The 23,596-nt window shown below is 37.0% G+C and overlaps 1 protein-coding gene across 10 annotated transcripts in view; it reads left to right on the plus strand.

Annotated features, from left to right (window-relative positions):
• AOPEP (aminopeptidase O (putative)) overlaps nt 1-23,596 on the plus strand; it is a 230,758-nt gene that overhangs the window by 100,264 nt on the left and 106,898 nt on the right. For all 10 annotated transcript variants that reach the window (XR_012997438.1, XR_012997439.1, XM_076362845.1 and 7 more), the window contains 3 exons: nt 66-173; nt 9,940-9,983; nt 17,847-17,907. Coding sequence is in view for 8 of the 10 variants with exons in the window: in XM_076362845.1 (XP_076218960.1) it covers nt 66-173; nt 9,940-9,983; nt 17,847-17,907 (213 nt within the window). In the remaining 2 variants the exon portion in view is untranslated. The remainder of the gene's footprint in view (nt 1-65; nt 174-9,939; nt 9,984-17,846; nt 17,908-23,596) is intronic.

The raw sequence follows: 23,596 nt of genomic DNA on the forward strand, positions 1-23,596 counted from the left end.
CTTCTTTCTTCTAGACGTCAGTGAATTCATAGCATTCTATTTGTTTCTGGCTTAATTTCTTGCAGGGTTACTTCCTTTTGCGGTCTCTGGCAAGGACAATAGGAGAGGCTTCATACCTTGCATCTTTACGAAAATTTGTCCATAGGTTCCATGGGCAGCTTGTTCTTTCTCAGGTACTGTGCTTGGGGTTGTTCCTCACTTTCTGAAAAAAACAAATGACCTAAACTTTTGGTTTGACTAACTAAATCACCACTTCTGGTTGTGGTGAAAAGAGAATGGCAACTGTAACTTGGCAATATTGGTGCAATTCCTACCTGCTAGAGGGCAGAACTTTTTTTTCAGGGTGATACATAAATCGGACACCTTGCTAGTATCTGATAATGTAAACAATGGGTGATTTTTATTTATTTTTTTTTTAAACTTGATACTTTGAAAGGTCAACATTCATAGGTGCTGATGTTCTCAAAGATAGGGTCATTTACCGTACTGGAACTGTCTCCTGTAGTCTTTTAGCTCATGGGTTTTGGTTGTGATCAGTCAGTCTTTCCCCTGATACCTGTTTCTGATAGAGAAGAAACACAGAGTAGGAATGTAACTGAGAACTTCTATAAACTGTAACAGTGTGTGCACATTATATTTCTGACTTTATTTCCTTCCTCTGTGCATGCTGCTTCATTCAATGCTTATAATTTCACAGTCTTGCTTATGAGAACCGTTTCTTTCTCACCAAGTCAGGGAGTGATGTCCCGATCACTCTGTGACATTGCACCCACCTGCATTACAGTCTTGTCACAGCCTCTGTATAGGTTTCCTCATCATGGTCCATACTCCCATGCTTTCTAAAACATTGTTACTGAAGTATTAATCTAAATGTGATGTTTAAGATGTGCTGTTTCTTTCTTTCAGTAGACTTTCTCTGACGGTGATACCATGCAGTGGCAGCCCACTCTTAAGAGCAGTTGTTCTCATAGAACAGGATTTCTTCCTGGATTGGTGAAGGCTTGGTTGTAAAATATAATGTTGAATTAGGAATCGGAATCTGCCCTCCCAACGTCCAACTGCATATATTAATCACTTGAACTACACACTTAGCTTGTTCTCTTGCTGACATAAATGGCGTATAGTTATTCCATGCAAAGTAGAACAGCTTCAAAAGGGAAGATTGAGCAAGTCACATCACAGTATATTGTACCATCTGTTATGTAGAGAACCCACCTGGGGTTATAAATAGAAATTTACCTCCCCCTGGGTCTTTCTGAAAAAGTCCTCTAACCACTGGTTGTAGCATTAAAAGGGGGACTGTCTTGTCCTCCAGTGTTTTGTTTTGAGAAGGAAATGACATAGCGCTCTGAACCCAAAGTTCTAGGAAATCCTGTCATTGGTGATGAATCCAGCTGTGCCATGGCGCTGCAGCTTGTTGCTTCTGTAACGCTGTGGGACACCACCCATTCATGGGGGTGTCTGTGAACCAGGTGACTGAAGTCATCGTGGTTAAAAACAGGCCTGAAACAAAAGGCACAACATGACAAATAGTTGGCATCACTAGAAGAGCAGTGTGATGAGAGTGAGGGGCAGGGGAAGAGAGAAGGGGTATGAGTGAACTTCTGAAACCAGTTTCTTTGCTGAAGTCTGCCTTTTCTGGAGTTATGGTTGAAATCTTTGGGGGGATTCAGGATGGTGATAAATGTCTCCTTGCAACACAGAGTAAGGGCCTCTGATTTTGAGGGAATGGGGTCTAACACTTCCCTGTTTCTTCCAGCCACAGGGATTCTTTCCTCGTGCGCCTGCCGTTTTGAATCTCACTCTTAGGGTTGAGATGTATGCCCGTGTATCTTACAAATAGCTGACAGACCTGTGGATTCTTTCATATGTCAAGTGGCCCAGAAGTTAGGCATAGTAGCTCCACTGTAGCAGCTCTGCCCTGTGGAGGAACGTTTGCGGTGTTAAGGGAGTTAATGTTTCCACTGCTGCAGCTGTTTACTGTACCATGTTACTGAGACCATGAGCAGTTATGTTTGGCATAGTGTGGAAAATGCTAGTGACCACATGAGCCTTGTCTGCATTATGGTGTCCAAAATCATAAATATGACACTAGACTATTACACAGCTGAAACTTTTTGAAAATTACAGAAATCATGAAACTGCTAAAAACACGAAGCAGCCCAGTGTTTTAATCTGGTGGTAAGAAAGGGGCTTGCATTTTGGTGAGAAAAAGTTAGTTTGTTGCTCCTGGTTGATGTGAGATGAGTTGTGTCAGTACACTGTTTAAATGCTGCAAAATGTCTTAGCACATTATACTATTAGTTGTGATAGCTAGACTGCATTGTAATTGAACTACCCATCTACTAGAAACTTCTCCCTTTGTCCAGCACTCTGCTATGAAATATCAATTTGTAGCTTATCTAACTCCAGTCTCATAAGATGAAATACTGCATGTTGTTTCTGCACCCAGAAACAACCATTTTGGTTACGGATAAAAAAATTGTTCAGTGTTTTTAATTATTCAAGCAAGAGGAAGTGATGCTTTTATTTCAGGTTTCTTAGGGTACTTTTTATTTGAATATGTGCAATATGTCCATAGCTATGTGCTTAATGTAGGTCAAAAAAAGATCCTTTCCTTCATTTGAAGATACTTGATTTGGTGGAGAAAGAGCTGTGTACTATATAAATTTTATTGTGTGCTTTTTGTGCTTTTACCTTGTTTCACAGTAGCCTAAATCCAGCTCCCATTGAAGTTGCTGGGAAGAGAATTTTAACATCATCCTGTTGTTTGGTCACTGTGATTAAAAATGAAAAGGGGATAGGGCTATATCCAATTGTAAATGCATTTACTTTATTTTTAAGAAATCTTAAGATTGTATTTATGTCGGTGTCTGGTATAGGTGGATAAGCAATCACAGCAGGAGTTGCAAATGCAGAAGCAATGAAGTCAAGTTTATAATAAACAAAGTTTATTATTCAAGTTCCTTCTTGAACAAATGTGCTGTCAGTGTTTAAATGAATAAAAGATTTAAAATAAACAGAGGTACAAACGGTAAGTTTAAATATCATAGTGGTGTACTTTCACCTTGTCCAAAATAACTGTAAAAGTTCCTAGCTTTAGGAATTGTGGGGATGAGGGAAAGTAAAAACAGTGAAAATAATTGCCCATGTTCTGAATACTAGTCTTGTTTTCAGTGGTGTTTGTAGTATTTTTCCTAGATGGGAGCTGCAGGTGCAAGGAAATGACTTCAGATGTGAAACATTAATCAGTTTGCCTTTTTCCTTGATTTTGAGTGCATGCTCGGTATGTTTTTAATAGTAGTTTTTGTTTATTTTAGTTGAGTTAGCAACAGATGAGTAAAGCAAGTCTGGAATCTTTGAGAAGGATTTAAAAAAAAAATCTTCCATTTTTCTTTCTGTGAGAGAATTCACTTAGTAACTGCTTTGAATGAACTTTTTAAATAATGAATGGAGTGTTACTGACTATAAATAAATAGAAAGGAGTGCAAGTTGCTGATATTCCTAACACAGTTAAACCTGTTGTTCAGTTTGATACTGAAATAAGAACACCTTGGGAATTGAATTGTTTGCAGACTTTAATTTTCATGTAGTTCTGTCTGCTGTAATAATAACCCAAGGTCTGTAGTGGTCATCCATCTGATAGAATTATAATTTGCTATAGTGAAATGACAGTTAAGGAGGCAACGCTTCAAAAAAATCATAATTTATGCTATTCTTAAAAGTTTTAAAGGCAGATGTATGGATCCAAGCCCACAGTGTATATACATACATCAACATGTTCGTGCACACAGATTTGCACAGGCATATACCATTATCATAATTTTATAAAATTGGTATCTGCACACACAAATCGCCATGCAACCATCCATTAGCTTGTAGAACTCTTGTAACTAGAATTGGAAGTGTAAGCATGCAGGGTGCATGTATTTTGATGTTTCAACCACTAGAATCTTTTCTTTAGATAAACGTTTAACTAAAAATTTGTCTCTGCAGTTTGGCCCCAGCTGTTCCATGCTTACTGACCTGTGAGCTTGAGCGAACAACTGTTGACATCAGTGGGGTATGGTGTGGACTCTGGTGCTGTCCCATCCACAGCAGCCTCTAGGAAAGCTGTCTTTGCTTTCTACACTCTCATGTGCTTGGAAAACAGAAATAGATGGGTCAGTTTTACTCAGATTGAGTTAGTTTCCTGTTCCAATTCTTGCATAAATGAACAGATTCGTACTTTTTTGTTAGCTGTGCACCATGCAGCCTTCTTTCACTTCCCTTATATGTATGCATTATGAGACAACCTTTAATTACTACATGATCACTGTCCTTTTATTTTTTTTTTTTCTGATGACCTTTGCCTCATTTATAAAGGCAGGTGTTTTTATAGAGTAGGTGTTGCTCTCATATGAAGGAGCTGCTTGGTATTTTGTTCTCTGTTGACTGTTCATAGGCACTTTATTTACCATGCAGTATGCTTCTCTTTCTGTTCAACCTTTTAAGTTCTAACAAGTCTAAGGCAATAAAAAAGACTGCTTCACTAGGTCAGACATTTTAACCTGAGATTAACTGTGTTTAAAATGCTTACATATGTGACAATTGATTAATGTATGGATCAGTTAATTGCACTGCACATTTTGACAACCCATTGTGTTTGTATATAAAAATCTGACTAGCTTTAGGCCATATCTCTATTTCAGTACAAGCATCTTGAAAGAAGGAACGTATGAAATATTGTGCTTGAAGTATAAGTAAGACTAGGTTAGTAAAAGTCATTAACATGGTATAAGGCAAGTTTTTTTTCTTGTGAGAAAACTTTCTATTTCTTTTTTCTGATATTTTTTCATAATTATATAAGATAAATTCTGTATTTTAAAGGACAGAGATCAGAATGAAGTAGGGCTAGAAATGGAACTGGAGAAGAAAGCAGAGAATAGTGAAGCTGAGAGGAGCCCAGATGTTTTATAATAATGTATAATACAGATGAATGATTAAAAAGTCAGTTAATGTGTCACACATTTTAATGTCCAACAGTATGGTTGTACTAAAAAAACAAGTATCTTTTGGTATCATTTATCTTGAGTATAAAGATCTTCAAAGAAGCAATAAGTTTTACACATATAATTGTCTTCTATCAGGGAAGTGACCCATATATCTGAAAATGTCTTATACCTTTCTGATAGAGTGCACAAATCCTTCCCATAGCTGCTGAACTTACTAAGTCTTGAGCCTCAGTCTTCAGCTGTGGAGTATCTTTTTGCATTTCCACTTCTGTTACAGTAGTCTTTCACTCCTCTGCTGACCAAAGTTTTTGTATTTGCTTAGCTTCCATTTAGCATCTTTCAAGCTTAAAATTACATGGTAGCTTGTTATGCAATATCATTTGATAGGAAAAAAGATAAATTCTTTGATTCTGACCAGAGCAAACTGACAAGGGAGCAGTCCCAAAGCATGTGCGTTTTATTAGTGCTGAATCACAGCTACACCTTTTGTTTGATTTAGTGAGATGTATTTTAAATAATCAGAGTCAAATGCATCTTACATATGATTTTCTCCTGGATCGTCTTAAACAGAAGTCTAAAGAACGATTGAGGGCTCTATATAGAACCATTGATACATAACAGATCTAGTTCCTCATCTTTTTCTTAGGTATATATGTGGGTTCTTACATGTTTATACATGTAAAATAGGAGGAATCTGTGTTTAATTCAAATTTTTACATGGTGTGGTATATTTACTGTTTTTATTGGACAGTGAAAATTTGTGTAACTTCCGAAGAAATTAAAACATTTCAAGTGAATTTGAGACAACATAGGCTCTGGTGTCAAAGCATTAGGAGAAGGTGTGTTCAAGCTGCATGCCTTCACTTCCCTGCCTGGGGTCTAGTTTGAACCTTCCCATCAATGAGGTAAGGAGGAATGCCAATGCTTTGTTCAGTGAATTAAGTGACAGTCAACATACTTTTTCCAACTTATCTGATCCCCGAAGGGACTTACCTGCTCTGAGGTGTTTTGACATGTACGAAGATGATTTTTGTGAAAGACCTGGGGCTCTGAGAGAAACCCTTTTACAAATATAGCTGGGGTGTTTTAAGACTTGCTTCCCTTAGTTATTCACACTGTACCTAAGAGGACAAATTCAGTCTTGTTAGTAGGGACAGTTTACTAAGATTGGTTTGTGTGAAAGCACTGGACTGTGAATTTGGGCAGCTCAGGCAGGGATACAGGTTGCCTTCTGCTGTTCTGCTACACAGGGACAATAACCCCAGTCAGAGAAATGCCGGGGAAGGGCCATCCAGGGGGCTGATACCACCTTAAATATCCACAAGAAGATTTACCAGAAATCCTTGTCAGATCCTCATATGTGCTATGTTTTCTTGTTTGCCACAATAGTTGGTCATTTTTCTTTAGGGAATTGCTAGTGACCTGAATGCAGTTCATTGGCATGGGGTAAATGGGCAACAAATTCTGCTTTTGACTGGAGCTAGTCAGTAGCTCTGTCGCCTGGGGCTTAGGCTGTTAAGCTGTCTGGCTAATGATGGCTGCCTGATAATAGAGCATATAGCTGGGGAGTCTTGCCTACTCTTGGTAGGAAGTTGTCTTTGGAGGGGCATTCTGGGCTTGTTACCAAAATGCCAAGAGAAGGATTTCAACATGTTGCTGATTTTGTTAAATAAAAGCCAGGAAGATGAGTGGGGAGGGAATTCAAAATAAACAGGATCCTACGAAGGGTGCTCATTATTTATTTTTCCACCCAAAAGGGACAAAGTAACATTTACCATTTAGTTATGTCATTTAGAAACTGCATAATTGATAGGGATAGTTTAACTTCGAGTGGGTAATTTCTGTAAGAAATTGGATGAAAGTGCATTTGGAGTTTGTTGCCAGCTGAAAGTCCTTTTAGATGTATCACTTTTAGTCACAAAATCTCCATTACTCTTATGCACCCCATTTATATTTCAGTTAGAGAATTTAACTGAAAGTATCTGTGGTCGTAGAGTACTTGAAATATCTAGATTTGAGTTTTTCATAAAGAGGATATAATTTGTCTTTTGATATTCAGTGTTCTTTATTTAATATCAACATGTGAGGTACCTTTCAGAGAGAGGTACCTGTCTGCTGCCCCAAAACAGTTCAAGAGTAGAAACATGCTGGTCATTGCTCAAGACAAGAATTGGAGTAATAATAGAGCATCTTTAGTCATTAAATAAAAGGTCTTCTAAACCCAGATCTGTCTAGTTACTGCTTCAAGTAGCCTTCATTCCTAGGGTTCTCAAAATTACTTGTCTCAACTTACTTCTCAGTCATTGGGTCCCCACTCTTCTTTGCCTTTGACTCAGACATGCTACATGCATTAACAGTGCAAAGAAAACTTCTCCTTGATCTCAATTCACAGTCTGTATCCAGATTTGATCTGCTCAGCAGCAGCCCAAAGTTGCAGTTGTGATTAAAACTGTTGGCTTCAGCCTGGACTATGGTGAAAGCAGACAAGAGTCTTTAGGGAATTTAATTATGAGGGTCTAGCAAATCCTTAGCAAACGTGTGTTAACTTATTTTTCAAAGGCTTTTTCAGTTTGGCCAAATGACAATAAAATTCCACAAACTGCAGAATAACAGTTTCTGTATATAGGGAAAAGTTGTTTTCTAGCCTCTTGGTTTCCAGCCAGGGGAGAACAACAGGAGTATGTAGGGAAGTGAGATTACTTAATAATATGAATATAAGCCAGTTTGTTAATAATGCAGCACTGTGGTGGCATGTGATTTCGAACTCATATTTTCTATCTGGCTTCATTGAATTACTTGCAACAAAGACAAAAACCAAACTATAATTTGTTTTATGATCTGACTCAGCATTTATTTATGGTTACCCTGGTCATCCACAAGTCTTTGCTTCCAAGTGTAAGGTCACTAGAACCTCTTAAAAAAATGGCATCAAAGCTTAAAAAACCCCACATTATCCCCTAACTTTTCTCTTGGACGCTTCTGAACCATTTCAGCTGGGGAGGAAGAAAAAAATAGCCTGAGGATAAAATTTCACTCCAGATGGTTAAAGTTTGGCAAAATTATAAGCAACTGAAAAGTCAGACCTATAATGGGATGTGTCATGCAGACTTGATAATAGGCAAACATTAAAAGCCATGCAAATGTGATATAAGTGGTAATTTGTTTTCCTACTTTGTTTTGGAGCATCAAAATAGAAGCAGTTAAAATAAAATAGAATAGATTAATCGTAATTTTAAGAAAGTGTGTAGAATGATGGCTACTGCCTTATTCTTAATAGATACTTGGAAAAATGAAGACAGCTTTAATCACAAAGGAGATGTTTAATTTCATAGTATAATATACAGAATATAAAAACACTTCTAATACCAGAGGTATCTCCAGGTGTACTGTGGGATTGATTATAAAAAGTTGATGCAATCCAATCACGGAATCTAGCTGCATTAATGTATACAGAGACAGTGCAAATAGTGTCAAGGATGACCACTTCAGTATTACTTTTCATACACTTTTGAAACAACTCTAATGATGATCTTTTCCTATTCTTTATTTCCATGTAAGCTTACTCTGTACCTCCAGCAAAGATTCCACAAGTGGAAGGAGACAGTAGTTCTCTGTTTACATACAGAATAATGGTACAGAACTGCAAGTAGTAGTATGAAATAAGGGGATTTCACACTTTATCATCATGTCAGCAATACACTGTAGTTAGGACAGAACGACTCCTGGCACAGTTAATGATGGCATTCTTGCCCCAGCAACACTGAGCCCAGCACTGTGTAATTTACCTTTTATCAAAGGAAATTTTGCGGCCACTGCAACATAGACTGAATCTCACTTGTAATCTAAAGGAGGAAGGCTTAACCGTGTTACCAGTAGTTTCAGTTGTGCAATCACTGTTTCTTTGATTCCCTAACGATGCCATAATCAGACAGAGAAACAGCATCTTTTGTTGAATGCCATGTTAGAGTCCCTAAATAAAAGTTTTCTGCCTTTTAGAAAACATTCTTCAAGACCTTAGAGAGCAAGTACTTGCAATCAGAAATCAGCCTGCACTCATATATTGCAGTGAGGAACATTATTAGCCTATGAAACTTGTCTCCACAAAGATTAGTATTAATAAAGTGGATGTATTGCTTTTTGAAATAGCATATAAATAAATAATTCATATTAATAAATCCTCTTCTCATGAGATTGTTCAGAGGAGTGCATTGTGCCAAAGTGATTGTCATTAAAATTAGGTCATGTATAGCATGGGGTGCCAGAGAACCTTTGTGTGATGTCAGGTGTAACTTTCGAAAGAGGGCTTATCATAACATTGTAAGTGAGCATGATAGTAATGCTGTTCCACTGGCATTGCACCTTCTTTGTAAATCCATGAAAGAAATTCTATCTACCTTTTCTCTGAAGAATCTACTCCTTAGTTGGTGTGGTTGGCAGCAACATTGTGAATTTTGTCACGGAATGAGGAATAGGTGTGATCTTCCAATCAGGTATGGGCATTAAGGAAAAAAAAGCCTCATGTGGTTATATAATTAAAGACAGTGTGATAACATAAGCAAGTGGAGAGAACATAAACACTCTTAATTCTGGTGTTTCTTAGCGTTTGAGTATGTGAATCTGCAGACTTTAAGAGTTTTAAATATAATTTGTGTGTGTGTGTATTATAGATTAAATAAAAGCAGGAATGTGGGATTGTGTTAAAATAGCAGGCTTTTCAAGCCCATTTTCTTTCAATATTGACACTTTTTGCTTGAGTGGGTTGGAAAACTGACAAACATAATGTATGTTGTACAAATAACTGAGCAGTATATCACTGTAGTGGATATATAAACTTCTTTCTTATAATTGTTACCTGCAGTCTTTATAAATCCATTGCTCACTAGCAATGCAGACACAGTTATGTCTTCATAAACATACTAACTGTGGTGCTTTGTTTGTTTTCCAGGATTTTCTTTGCATGCTGTTGGAAGACATCCCTGAACAAAAAAAGTAAGTGAGAACCAGGCTAGAAAAGTCAAAGAAGAAAGTAGAAATCAGATTTAAATATCAGCTGTGCTAGCCAGAAATAGTAGGATTTCATTTAGTATTGTTCTGCTTGCTTTTTTCAAGTGTGTGTATCTTTCTCCGAAAATTCCGAGACATATATACACAAAAAATATGAGACTTGCTGTGTTGTTGCTATCTCATGCTTCCCCCAAGCACGGCCTTTAACTTGCATGTTAGGGCAGCAGTGAGGTCCTGTGTTCACTATGCGATCTGAAGTGCCAGGCGCAGCTGCCTCTTCAAATTATTCTGTGATCCTCCTGCCAGCTGCTTTTGGCACATAGCACCCTAGAGCAAGGAGGCCAGAGCTTTGCCATGGATCTGGGAAACCAGAGAAGATGGATTTTCCATCTACTACTGTCTGGTACCATCCCCTCCCTGTCACACATTGTGCCAAACGGGGAAGGATGGAAAACGCTAATGGAAATCCAGCATTAATTGCCTGAAATGTCCTTCAAAATCCTGCTGTATATGACTGTGACTGGCCGAAGATAATACAGCTAGTCTTTAGCAGAGCTTTGAATCCATCCCTGCTTATCAGTTGGTTTGTTCTGTGCTACTACAGACCGTGCTACAAATACAGATTCTTTTGTAGTGTAGCTTTACATATTATAGTTTTTAAAAATAATGTATTCACTTGAAAAATGCAGTTTTGGGGAGCAGGATTCCAAAAGTCTTCATAAATCTGGGTGAGTACTTTGGAAAAAAAGGGAGAGAAGATATTCATAGAAGTCAAATGCCTTGAGTTTTTAGTGAAACACTTCTGTTCTTAGAGGGTGAGGGATAGAGAAGCTAGTTATCATCGAGATAATGTTTTGTGGCATCATGAGTTTAGTTTGCACCGTGGTGTTACATTTTCCAATGATGTACCGTAGGATGATATTTCGTTTATACCATTGGATATGGGTTTCCAGTCCAAATAGGACTATTAAATGGAATATATGGGAAAGTGAATTATTAAATGGCATGATTATACATTGATTTGTTAAAATACCTGTTTTCCTTCCTTTTTTCACTTGTGTTTCTCTGAAGTTCAAACCCAGTGCAAAATGTTATTTGAATAAGCATCCGATTTTCAGCCTAGAAACATGCCAAAATATTTAAACTTTCAGTGAGACTAATGCAAAAGAAGTATGTCTCCATTTGTGTTGCATCATACTCCAGAACATATGGACAAAATTTCAGGTCTCTGGTAATTCATTTTACAATCAGACATATAGCATATCTGAACTTACCTACTGCCAAATTACTTTGGGTGCAGTTACCAACAGCAATGCCAAGAATAATAGAACATCTGGATATACAGAAGGCCTTTATTTCTTACCTGCTACAAAGATGTTTTTTCATTCTTGAATGTTTTCTGTTGCTAGTACACAAATACTAGCCTGAGGTAAAAGCAAAGTGACGAAAGATAAAAATGAAGTATTTTTAGAGATCATCTGCTGATGAGTGCTTTTTTGCACAAAGTTTCAGTCGTAGGAATGAAATGCATTTCAAGATTAGAGCAACAAAATTCTTTGTAGCACACAAAACCTCCCAGACTTGTGCAATTCTACCAAGTAAAATTTTAATGTTAAAACTAAATGCTTCTTACTTGAAAAATATTAAACACTCCAATATACGGAAGTTTGTAATGGAGGCTGGACTTAATCATAAAAAAAAAGAGAAGAAGAAAAGATAAATTAGTAGTAGGGAATCAAGCCAAATCCTGCCCTCAGCTGTGGCGACAGAGGCAAACTAGTGTAGCTAGGAGTAGAATTTGGCTTACGGGAGACTTTTGTAATGAGAACAGGATTAACACTGGCAGAAAGCAATCGTACAACAGTGTGGAAATTTTCTGTAATTATTACACTGCTGTAACACAACATTAGTTTTCTGCTATTGCATGCAGCAGACTATATCGAAAAGATTGTCACTCTTCCAGTACTTACTCCTTTAGTTTTTAGTTACAGGAGATTTTTTAGTACATTCCCAGCAATGAGCAGTTCCAAGATACAGACGTAACTTCTTAAGTGGCAGTCACTGATTTTTGCTGCCTTCTGTACTCAGAGGAAGAGGACTATATGCGTAGTTTATACGGCTACTTCACTTCCTGCTCTGACTCAATTTTAATGGCATGTTAGCACTAGGAATCCATTCTCTAAGGCAGGATCCTCCTGTTTCTGGACTGCGGCTGAATACTGACATGAGACAGGCCTAGCAGTAGCTTCTGGTCCGTTAGAATTGCCTAACTTGCCCTTAAGGCAGATTATTTCTGTGTGTGAAGGGCTAATGGCAAGAAGGACAAACAAATATCTATCATTACCCTTCTCTGTTTTCAAAGACTTTTAAAATATAACATGCACTGGCTATAGCCTCACATTATCTTGGCCTTTCTGTAGAAAATCTACAGTACATCCCACTTGTAACTGAGGCATTTTATTTCCTCATATATAATTTGAAACTTCGCTACATTAAAAAAACCCCACAAACTAAACCAAACAACAACAAAAACTCCTCTTATGTGTCTGTATATTACAGTGCACTAGATTTGATAAAACTCCCAGCGGCTCTGTTTTCCCCAAGGCTCACACCCCTAGTCTTTGCTGTAAATTGATCCTCTCCACATCTGCCCAACATGTGAGCCATGCAAAGACTCAATGTTTTTAATGCCCTGTAACAGAGGGTGAGTTTCACCAGCCTCAGATAAATCAGAGTTTCAGCTGCTTGTGCTCTTTACGACCGAAGATTTTTTTGAGCAGGTCAGTTCTGTTCTTTGGGGTTTTCTGGTGGTATTTTTTATTTAATTTCATTCAATAAAATACATAAGTGTACTAGTAAAGCTATGGTTTTAATAATACACGATAAGACAAAGGAAGGCTTGTGTTAACAGCTCTGCTATTTGTACTGTTAACAGCTCAGGCTTACTAACCACAGTCCTTGGATGTCTTCATAAATTGTCAATTAAGTACTAAATCAATGTTAAAATAATGCTGTAATTTCAAACTACTCAGCTATACAGGTATATGTCTCTTTCTTTCATACTTGCTTTCTTCATTACTCACATTGTCATGAATGTGGTGATTTTGATTGAGACAAACAGCTGGTAGGCACCCAAGTCCCAAAGTAAATCATTGGGAAAGATTTTTTCCAGTGTTTTGATTCCTCCATTTTTTTGGTACTCCAAAATATATATGCTGGACAAAAAACAAAGGAAACCTTATCTGCAGGAAGCTATGGCTACTTGACAGAATCACTAATCAGTCACTAGTCTTTGGTTTGCTCTAACTATGCCTCCATATTTAGCTGGAATGGCTTACTTTGAAAATGATTGATGTGTATGAATGTATATATCCAGATGAAGCAAACATGCTTGTTGAAGTATTTTCAGTTGGATATAGCAGACTTTTTATCTTCCTTTACCAAAAAAAAAAAAAAAAAAGTTGCACACTTCCATGTGCACTGTTTATTTGCTGCAACATCTTATTCTAAAAGTGGTTTCTCCTCCTTGACTGAGGAATTAAGTGGATTTATGTTAAAGTTTGTAGAGTGCCTTCGGGCCTTGTGCAATGAAAGCTTGATATATACACATCTTTTATAATGCTAATTTTCAAATTATTATTAATGTTAGTATTTTACAGAGCTTGCTTTGAAGCACTGAATCTGGCCATGAACAGTATGTATGTATGTTAGGAGATCATTCCTACGCTGATCTGCTTATCATCTAAAGAAATAGACAATGGATGAGCTAATGGATGTACTAGCATTCTTATTTTACAGTAGGGAACTGCAGTACAAAGCAATTGAAGAACCTGCCCAGCCTTGTAAGAGCTCTGTTATAGTGCTAATCAGTTGAACCCAGATCCCACAGTCCAATACAGTACCTTAACCAGAAGGCCATTCAGGAAATCACACACACACACCAGATTTAAGTCCTTACAGATGCTTAACTGCAACATAAGCAGGTGGTAAGTGCCCTTTCTGAATATGGATGCTTTACTGAACTGCAGCCTCTATAAATAGCAGGCTCTGTGTCCTTTCTCTAGGACATTTGTTTTGAAATAGCAATCTGTTTGTGATCTATTTTTTGGGCTTGTTCCGAAGCCCAACAAGTTAACGGAAACCTTTCCAAGGACTTCACAGTTCTTCAGTATTGACTCTGAACACATTCAGAGTAGATCTTTGCAATAGTCTGCATATTACTAAAATATTTGGAAAAAAAAGAGTGAATGCCTGTAAAATGCTAAAACAAGTTGCTTTTTTTGATGGGTGCCAACAAGAATGTCCTAAGTTGGAAAAAAAAAAAGGTGTGTGAAAGTACCAACAAAGAAGACTGCATATGGTCATGTGACAGGTGTTTAGCTGAAACTGAGGGTGCTGCAGGCAGAGAAATAGCAGCATTGTCTTTGCCCTTGAGAAAAATGTCAGTTTCAGGAGAGGCTGAGCAACTTACTAGTGGTGTTTCTGCCTGGATTAGTGTCGTGTCAGAAGAGTGCAATCCCCCTCAGTGTCATAAGCTCATTTCAAAGCCAGTGTTTTGAAATGAGCTGTTGTTGCCTTTGAAAGAAATAGAGGGTATATTAAACAAAGGCACTGCATAGCAAAGGTAGTGTTATTATTTTGCATAGATTTTTTTTTCTGAGGAAATCTCGCACTTTAAATTTAGCTTAGTTTCGGGGGGGGGAAGGACAACTGGCATTGTGAGGCTTTGTTTCTTATCCCTAGGTAAGACAAATTAAATGCACAAATAAGGGTATTTTTCCCTAGCTGCTAGCTCTGCTTCAGCATTGGAACACTGCGCTGTATTGGTTTTGATTCATGCAATAACAAATTAAAAAAAAGTTATTCTGATTATGCTGTTTGAGGCAGAATAAATGGTACGATCCACCTGATCTACCTTTGACTATATGAGATTTGGGTGTCCAGTTTTAAGCTAGTCCTGTATGTGCTTTCTGTAGTAACCAGACAGAAATAAGAACTAAAAAAAAAAATGTCATCTTATCCTGAGGAAGGTGAATTGACTGACTGTTTGGAGATACTTTCTCTCCATTCCCTGTGGTAGGGACTCAGCTAACTAACTTAGACTAGACACCAATTTTTAGAGCACTGTAGTAAGATAAAGGTAATTATAGCCTGAAGGATCTGGCAGTCAAATGCTCTAAATTTAATGAATTTGCACAAATAACAAGGTACTACTAAAAGCTGATGAAATCTGGATATTTAGTAATTAATTTGAATGTCAAACACTACCCCATTACAAGCATGGTGTATGTGTTCAGTTATATGTAGAAAATCGATTTCCATAGTGATCAGACATGCAGAATGGTAATTTCCTGAAAATTCAGAATCCTGGCCATGTAGAAATGCTTCTGCATGACTGCTGCAATTATTTGAATCACATGATCAGAGGGAATTTTTTTTTTGTCTGTGACAGTCTACGATCTCGTAATACGAGATATGTATACGTATCTCTCGTAATACAAGAGATACTTTGACATTTCAGATTTAGTGATTGGGAAGATTTCTTTGTCTCTATGGGAATTATTCCCCCTTCTGGGACTTTTTAAGTAATCTTAAAAAGTAAGAAAGAGATATGTCATCTCTTACTTGTAAAGATACTGTTGAAGTAAAGTTTGGACCTAAATTGCATGAACAATCAAAATATATTACCAGCAGCGAATAGACTAGTGCTGTTTCCACATTGCACCTCCTTGGCCTGCACCATAAGATGTGAGTGATCAAAAACTGAAGAAAACTATTAATAGAAAATGAAAGCATGTATAAATTTCTTTATTGTCATTGTAATCTGAATGTTCTTTAATCTGAAGCTTCTTCCAATTTTCAGTATGATGCTGTAGCCCATTTGTGCAAGCATATCTTAGTAGCTGAATGACATAGGGCAGCATTTGTAAGGAAGACTTTCTTATGTTTAATGCACTTGGTGTCTGGTTTTTGCCTTTGTTACAAAATTCCTGTGTATGTTGGACAAGCTTATCAAGACCAGATTGCTTATTTTTTGCATATACGGTTGAACAATTACTCAATGAGAAGCCAGATGAGACTCTATTTTGATGAGATTCTCCCACCCCTAATTCACATTGGCAGAATTTTATTCTATTAGGTAGACCTGCTCATTTTAATGGACCTCCTTCAGAATACTGCTCAATGTGAGTAGGGATGGCAGATCTCCCAACACAATGGTGTAGAGTGGAGGTTGTAGCTGCTAATTCTACCTCAAAGGAATGCTAACACCTAGTTCTGCTTGGAGAGGGAGGGTAAATTTTTCATCTTGGATTCAACAAGGATAAGAATATCTAACTCAGGATATAAGCCATGTCTGGAATAGTGCTGTTGTTACACATATTAATAGCAATAATTTAAATCTTTAGTCATTCCAAATAAAACTAGCCAAGTTAAAGAAATGTAATAACTATGATCAGTAAACACACAGAAATTTTTACTCTATGAATGTGTTCCAGGGTCATCCAGTAACATATTGCTTGACTGCTTTTGAGACTCCGTAAGTTCTCTAAGCCTTAGTTTTCCCATTTGCATATCAGGCGTAACTGTGATTGATACCTCTCCCATTGGCATAGCAAAAGCTAATATTTGAAGGTGTTTAAAAATCGTTCAGTAAAAATGACTGATGTATTCATTACAAATCCTTCTTAGTCACTGATACAGTCCATAAATAAACATCCTTTAGGGTCAGAATTTTGGGCACAGCTTTGTCAGGGGTTGGGGGAAAAAAAAAAGGCTTCTTTGTCATATAATTCAAATAAAAATTGTATTGGGTTGCTTGTCTTCCTGCTTCAGAGCTTCTAAATGGCTGTTCTTTTCATGAATGCTTTGTTGGTTATGGGTCTACATTACACACATGAAGGTAGCTGCAAGTATTAGAATGAGTCTTGCCAAGGCATTACCATGCACAGGACCGTGCACATCTATTTTGCTTCTCAGGATATTTACATTCATTGAGGGCTTACTCGAGTTCCTTTTTCAGTATTGGCACACTGCATGGACAGTGTGGTTTTTTGTTTTGTTTTGTGTTTTTAAATTGGCTTCCCTGCAGGTTAGGAAGACTTCAACCAGAGTTGAAGTAAATGCAACAGAAGTTGCCTATAAAAGTAAAAGGGGAAATACAGTTTCTGAATTTGCAAATACTTACGCATGTGGTTATTCCAGTCCCACACAGCTTGATCATGACAAACTATTTCCTTTTGTTGGGGGTCCAGACTATTCTGTGACTTTACTGTGAATGTTATCAGGATATAAAGAAAGTGCAGAAAAGATGAAACTGAAGTATATTAGATACTTGGTAACTTTGAGGATTAATATCCATCAGTGCCTTCTAAGACCCAAAAATTTAAGGAAGTTTGTATTTAATTTAATTTTCTTTGGTATTTTATCTTTACATGTAGGCTGCTTCTGTAATAAAATACTGGTTTTGAATGTCTCCAGCTAAATTTACTTGCCTGTGATTTTTTTTTTCTGTAAAAGAAACAAAAATCCATTCAACAAGAAGTAGAGCACCTGTTCATACTTCATGTTTCATAAATGCAGTTTACCATCTTACACTTTCTCTGTCCATCCTCATAAGCACTGAATTTATCATTTGAGTTTTAAGCAAACAAAACCTGATCTGTTTTTAATTTGCTTATATCACCTGATGGTATTACTCATTTAAAAAACAAGAATGTAGTACCACTGCAGTATAACCAATACTTGGAATTCAGGGTTTTGCTCAGCTTCTAAAGGGTTAGTTTTCATGTGGAAAAAATGGTATTTGTGTGTGTGTCTTCTAACTTTTTTTATTTTTGATTTTTTAAGATCTGAGTTAACCGTAGAAAGTATCTTCCAGAATTGGCTTGACACTTCAGGAATACCAAAGGTAAATACAAAATACCAGTTCCCAATTCCTTCTGGAGTCTTGCATTTCTCATTACATTGTATGTTATTTAAATCATTTCCTGAACTTAAACAGGTATGGTTTTAAATAAACAGTTTTGATGATGACTGCTTTCCACATCTTTATGTGGGTTTAGCTTTCATCGGTTGCAGGTTTTTGCTTCTACCATCATCTCAACAAACCTGCCAAAGGGCAAATCTTACAAAACTTGTCCTCTTGCTCAATATTGTAGTCACATGGAAGTATGCTTTACAGTATAGTGGGGGACTCTGCTAAATATAAGGAGCATTGTTTACAGTTGTCAGTGTATGAATTACTTGAGAGCCATACTGACAGCAGTAACTAAATGTTAAACTATTTGTACTTTGATATTTGGTGAATATTGTGACTTGCTCAAGAATCTGCTGCATGAGTAACATATTTCATTAGTGTTCCAGCTCTGTTGCAGTTGAGACTGAGCATTATTTTCTGCTTTTAATACTAAAAGCTTTTAATACTAACGTTTTAAATTCTGTGAACTGAAAATGCTTAGTTGTGTCAGTGCTATGTGAAGGCTTTGATTATTCATTTAGGTCCAAAACTGGGATTAGCTGAAGAAAGATATCTCTGTATAAATCTTCCTAAAACCCAGTTTTATACAATGTTTGTTTTTATTACACACTGGGGGCTCAATTTTAACTGATTTCCCCTAAGCTGGCATCCCCTAAGTTGCTTGGGGTTTATCTTACCTAGTGCTTGCAATTGTTTGCACTTTGCATTAGCATTTTAAAAAAAACTTTGAAGAGTTAGAATGGTAAGTCCTGGTTTGTATGTGCAAAAGTGAAGGTACTTAGGCAGCATGACTGAGGTTCTGAGGAGTGGGCATGTTCGCACGTGGAATTCTCAAAATAGCTGGAGGGCTCAAAACGATAAGCAGTGGTCACTAAACCTGAGCTGTACCCAAACGCTGGGGTTGAGCTCTTCCCTTGACAGCTTTAGAGGTGTGCATGTCCATTGTTCTCTGTATGCTGTAGAAGGCTCTTTGGGAAGTTTTGCCCTGACATCAAAATGTTCAAAGACTAATATTTGAAGATGCTATAAAATCAAGGTGGAGTTTGTTTTTTGCTGTAGAATTACTGAAAATAAAATTAGCTTTAATTGAAAGGGAGGAAAGGAAGGGATAGTAATCAGACATCAGACATCATACATCTTGATGTTCAGTCATTTCTTGAAAAAGGACCTTGATTTTAATGCTATGTTTTGATCAAAGTTTTGTTCCCGATAGAAAATTCAATACATTGTAGGACAGCTGCTTCAAGTATAGGGGAGAAACTGATGTTGCACAGCTGTAGTTGTAAGATGCTGACCTGGCTGTCTGAAATGAAGGAGTTTTCTGGCATTTTACTTACACGTATCTCTTTGAGGATGTGCCTTATTAGTGTCTCACAATCAACTCTAAAATCACAAGTACGAAAGACGGGAGCAGACTAAAGAATTGAAAATGGTTTTGATTAATGTGAAAACTGAACTCTGTTTTCCTGAGTGTGTACTCTAAGTTGTTCAGAATGAATAGTGAGTAGTTTCATTATACCCTGCAAGTACCTATTGGTTGTGTAAGCAAAGCATGTAGCAAAAATATTTCCACATCCAGGAGGCTTGTAAATTGTTGTAAATTTTCTTTAAAGACCAAAGAGGTTTCCCTGATCGTTTGGCTCTTTTGTAAAAACAACTTCAACAGGAATGGTGCTGATTTAGTATTCTGCTTCTTCTGAGAGTCAGCACGCTGATCTCTTCCCTCTGTCTCTCTCTTCCCTCAATAACCTTTTTGATGGTTTACCCTTGTTACCTTGAACACTTCTCATGCTCTTGTGGGAACTAGTTTCCACTTTATTGAAAGAACTGGAGTTGTCATTCAGTGAGTAGGAAATCTTGTTTCCTTTGTGCTTTATTAAACCATTTGGGGAGCCCTTATTCCAGAAAGCAAGACTGTAGAGGTTGTTTAGTAGCTCTCAAAACGTTAGTATCTATAATCTAAATATGACTGTATTTACTGACTACAGAACTATAAATCTACTCGTGTGCTGTACAGGAGCTGATATTGAAACCCCCTTAAAAAGTATTTAGATTATCTTTATTTCAGCAAACTATTAACTTGGCTAACATGATGAGTCTACGTGAAGGCACATAGATCACCTTCTTATATGCAGCCCAGGAATGCCACAGAACTGGTTTTTCTCTCTCATATGGGTTGCCAGGTGAGTGGACTAGGGTGTGTGTAGAGGAAGGTTTCTGTCAGCTCCTTTGGGTGAAGTCATACAGCTGAGCCAGCCAGTCAAGCAGTGTGGGCAGTATGAGGTACAGAGCATCCATAGCAGTTGACTACCTTTCTTGAGTACTGGAGCAACTGAAAAGCAGCTGTTTATCACCCTTATTTACTGACTGGACTATAGACTCCTGTAGCATAATAGTTAAAGTCACTCTTAATCCTGCAGCACCTACTCTTAGAGGGACAAAATGCATTTCTTAGTGGTTTAGTAGATACCTATGAGAAAAACTTAATTGAGAATTTAAACATTTTAAATTTACAAATATAGCTAAGACTTCACTGCATTTGGAGAGGAAACTTCCTTACTGGGGAGACTATCTTTTGTAATGGGATTGGGAAATATGCATCATGCTGTCCATGCGGAAAATCAAGTCAGAACATGGTTCCTTTAGATCTCTCCCATATGAGCTTTTTTATATTTTATAGTGGCTGTGGTTGTTTTCATGTCATCTTTTATTTTTATATTTTGGTGGGTTTTGCTCAGGAAATTCACATCATCCATTGACTATAAAGAAAATTCACCACTTGTGGTTCATTTACAGCATTAGCTACCAAAGTGTTTTTAAGAATTTTCTTCTGTGGTTATATCCAAATCTATCAGCTGTACACAACTGGTACTCTCTAAAATTTGATAACAACATGGTCACTTAAAAACAGAGTTGTTAGCCCACCCCTCAGTTCACTGTCTTCAAAACAGTGTCTAGCTTAAGGACACTGGAAGGGTACTTGTACAAAAAATGGATGAGGGTAAATACTTTCCACTCCCCAGACTGCTGAAGCAACATTACTTACCATCTCCCTTTCAGTAGAGGAATTAGCATTTTGTATTCTTTATGCCAGTGATATGTCATGGCATTTGTCTAACTGAAGATCCTGTACTCCTTTCCCAGTGTTTTGTTACGTTTACCATCCCAAATCCTGTCTCCAACTCTGTCCAGGGAACCACATATATATATATATATATATATCTCCCTTTGTACTTGAAACTTATAACTATTGAAACTTTAATATTTGTCATTTTCTGTTACCATTTCACGCTTGGAAGAGTCATTTGGTCTTTTCTAAATATTGGGCCAGTTTCCAGGCTCATGTATATACCAGGAGTAATCAAGAATAACTTAAGGGAGTCATACTGATAAATAAAAACAGAATTTGGCCTGTTGCCATGAAAAAATAATTCTGTGTGCCAAGTTACACTTCCAAATTTGGTATTTTCTAAAGCATTAAAGGTTAATCTTATAAAAAGGGTGTGTGGTAATGCCTGGCCAACTCTTTCTTACATGGAGGAGTGCCACAGCACAGTGTGGTTGTCTCCAGGCTTGCTGTGCAGGAAGGTTTTCTCACACACAAAACAATAAGGAACATAAGAGATGAAAAGCAGGCATTTCTGAAATACAAGCTTTCATGAGGACTTTTTTCTGGGAACACATCGCAGTGGTGTTAAATAAGGTGAAGCATATTGCGTTGTTGAAAATAACTTTTATCAAATCAAGCAACCTTCATCATGTACTTCTGTCTCAGAGGTGACTCACCAGGGGATTATAGCAATTTTTCATCATGTGCAAGTAGTAATGACTTAACACCACTAACTTTAGTAAATGAGTTAAGCTGGCAAGGAGTAGAATCAGAAGAACAAAACAGCATTTAGAGCTGGAAAACACCTATGAAATCACTTAAGTCCACTTAATCACTGCTGCTGATGATTTGTTCTCTTAAGTACAGTTTCTATTGTGTCTTTCAGTCTATGTAATGTTTAATTAAAGTTTAAGACTAAAAGACCATATGCTTCTTGAGGAATATTTTCTCAGTTCTGCACAAACTTGTCTTTGTGTTATATTGCCCACTTACTCTTACCTGAATTTCTTTTTCTACCCTAGATAATTAACCTTTTCAAAATATGCTTAAAATCTTTCCCCATTTTGAACTGCGTTGTATACTGTTTAATTGAGAAGTAGACCAATAAACATTAGGTAGTCTCTGCATCTCATAGACTCCTACATATATGTTTTTTAACTCATTCCAGTTTCACCATCTTTTCTTTTTCCTCTGAAACTGCATTGTTTCATAACATACTATTATTTACTGGTAAACTTGCTATCTTGAATGTTCCTTGGGTGTGTATTTCATTTGGTACCTTGTGTGATGAAAACAATCTTCTCCAGATTCATTCCTGAGTTAAAAGAAAAGGGGGGAAAAGAAAAAAAGAGAGTAGTTGGCCTGCTCCTTCATGATTTTTAGTTCCAACAGATCCTTCAGTGTAATCTACAAGTCTTATGTGATCACATAGCTGCAGGCACTAGGATAAACACACCGAATATCCCCTCAAAATTATGAAAAAATTGCAAGAGGCGATAGCACTGCTGTATCCTTCTCATAGTCCCTTTTGCTACTTTAATCTCCTGTTAAAGCTTAATTCTTATTCACTGTTCTACCTTAAACAGTATTTCCTGATGAAAGTAGGTACTGCCAGCAGGTATTTCAGAGTATGTACAGCTTATAGTGTGTGTTGCGAGAATACTATTCCATGCTTTCTAATTCTGAATGAATGTTGGAGTACAGCCTCCTGTTACAATACTAATAATTTTGTCATTTAAAAAGAATTCATATTTTTTCCTCGCTGCACTGCTTTTTGTTACTGTGGTAAAGCAGTAGTTTGAGCTACATCTACTAATGTTATTTGTAAATCATCTACGTTTCTGGAAATACACAGTCGAAAGAAATCTTCCAGTGGTGAATATTCATTTATTCATAGTATTTCTGGTTTTGTTTGTATATGACTGGCTCCTGGACTGTCTTACTTGAAGAAGAAATGGATTGGAAAGGAAACTCATAGCAAAACTATTAAAAAGTTTGAACTGAAATATAATTTATAAAGTGTTCTAAATTGATGCAACTAACGTATTTCTGTAGTTTCATAAATTTTAGGAGGATGTTACAGCAGCAGCTCAAGTACTTAATATGATTTCTGATAAAGCAGTTTGTTGTTAAGAAGGTTCCTGGCTTTTGCCCCAGTTATAAGCTTTATAGATTTCCTGTTTCCTTTTACTAAGACAAAAATACAGATGAAGGGATAGCTCTACAAAGAATGCATCGCAGTGTAGTGGTTATGGTCAATTACTAACAAACCAACCACATTCAAGTATTTTTTAAAAGAATGCTCTTACTAAACTTCTGTATTATCTTTAGCAGTTGTTCACCCAACTTTTGTAGAGAGTACTAGAAAATTTTTCAGCAAAAAAATCACTCTCATTGGATCAGAGTGTAACTTAAGGGTTGGGTTTGTTAACACTTGATATTTCTTGTCATTGCTAGTCACGCCTTACCTTGCTATGTTTCTGTCTGGAGGTACACAGTAACTGCATGTTG

This window comes from Aptenodytes patagonicus, chromosome Z (assembly GCF_965638725.1).
Source record: "Aptenodytes patagonicus chromosome Z, bAptPat1.pri.cur, whole genome shotgun sequence".
Classification (NCBI taxonomy): domain Eukaryota; kingdom Metazoa; phylum Chordata; class Aves; order Sphenisciformes; family Spheniscidae; genus Aptenodytes; species Aptenodytes patagonicus.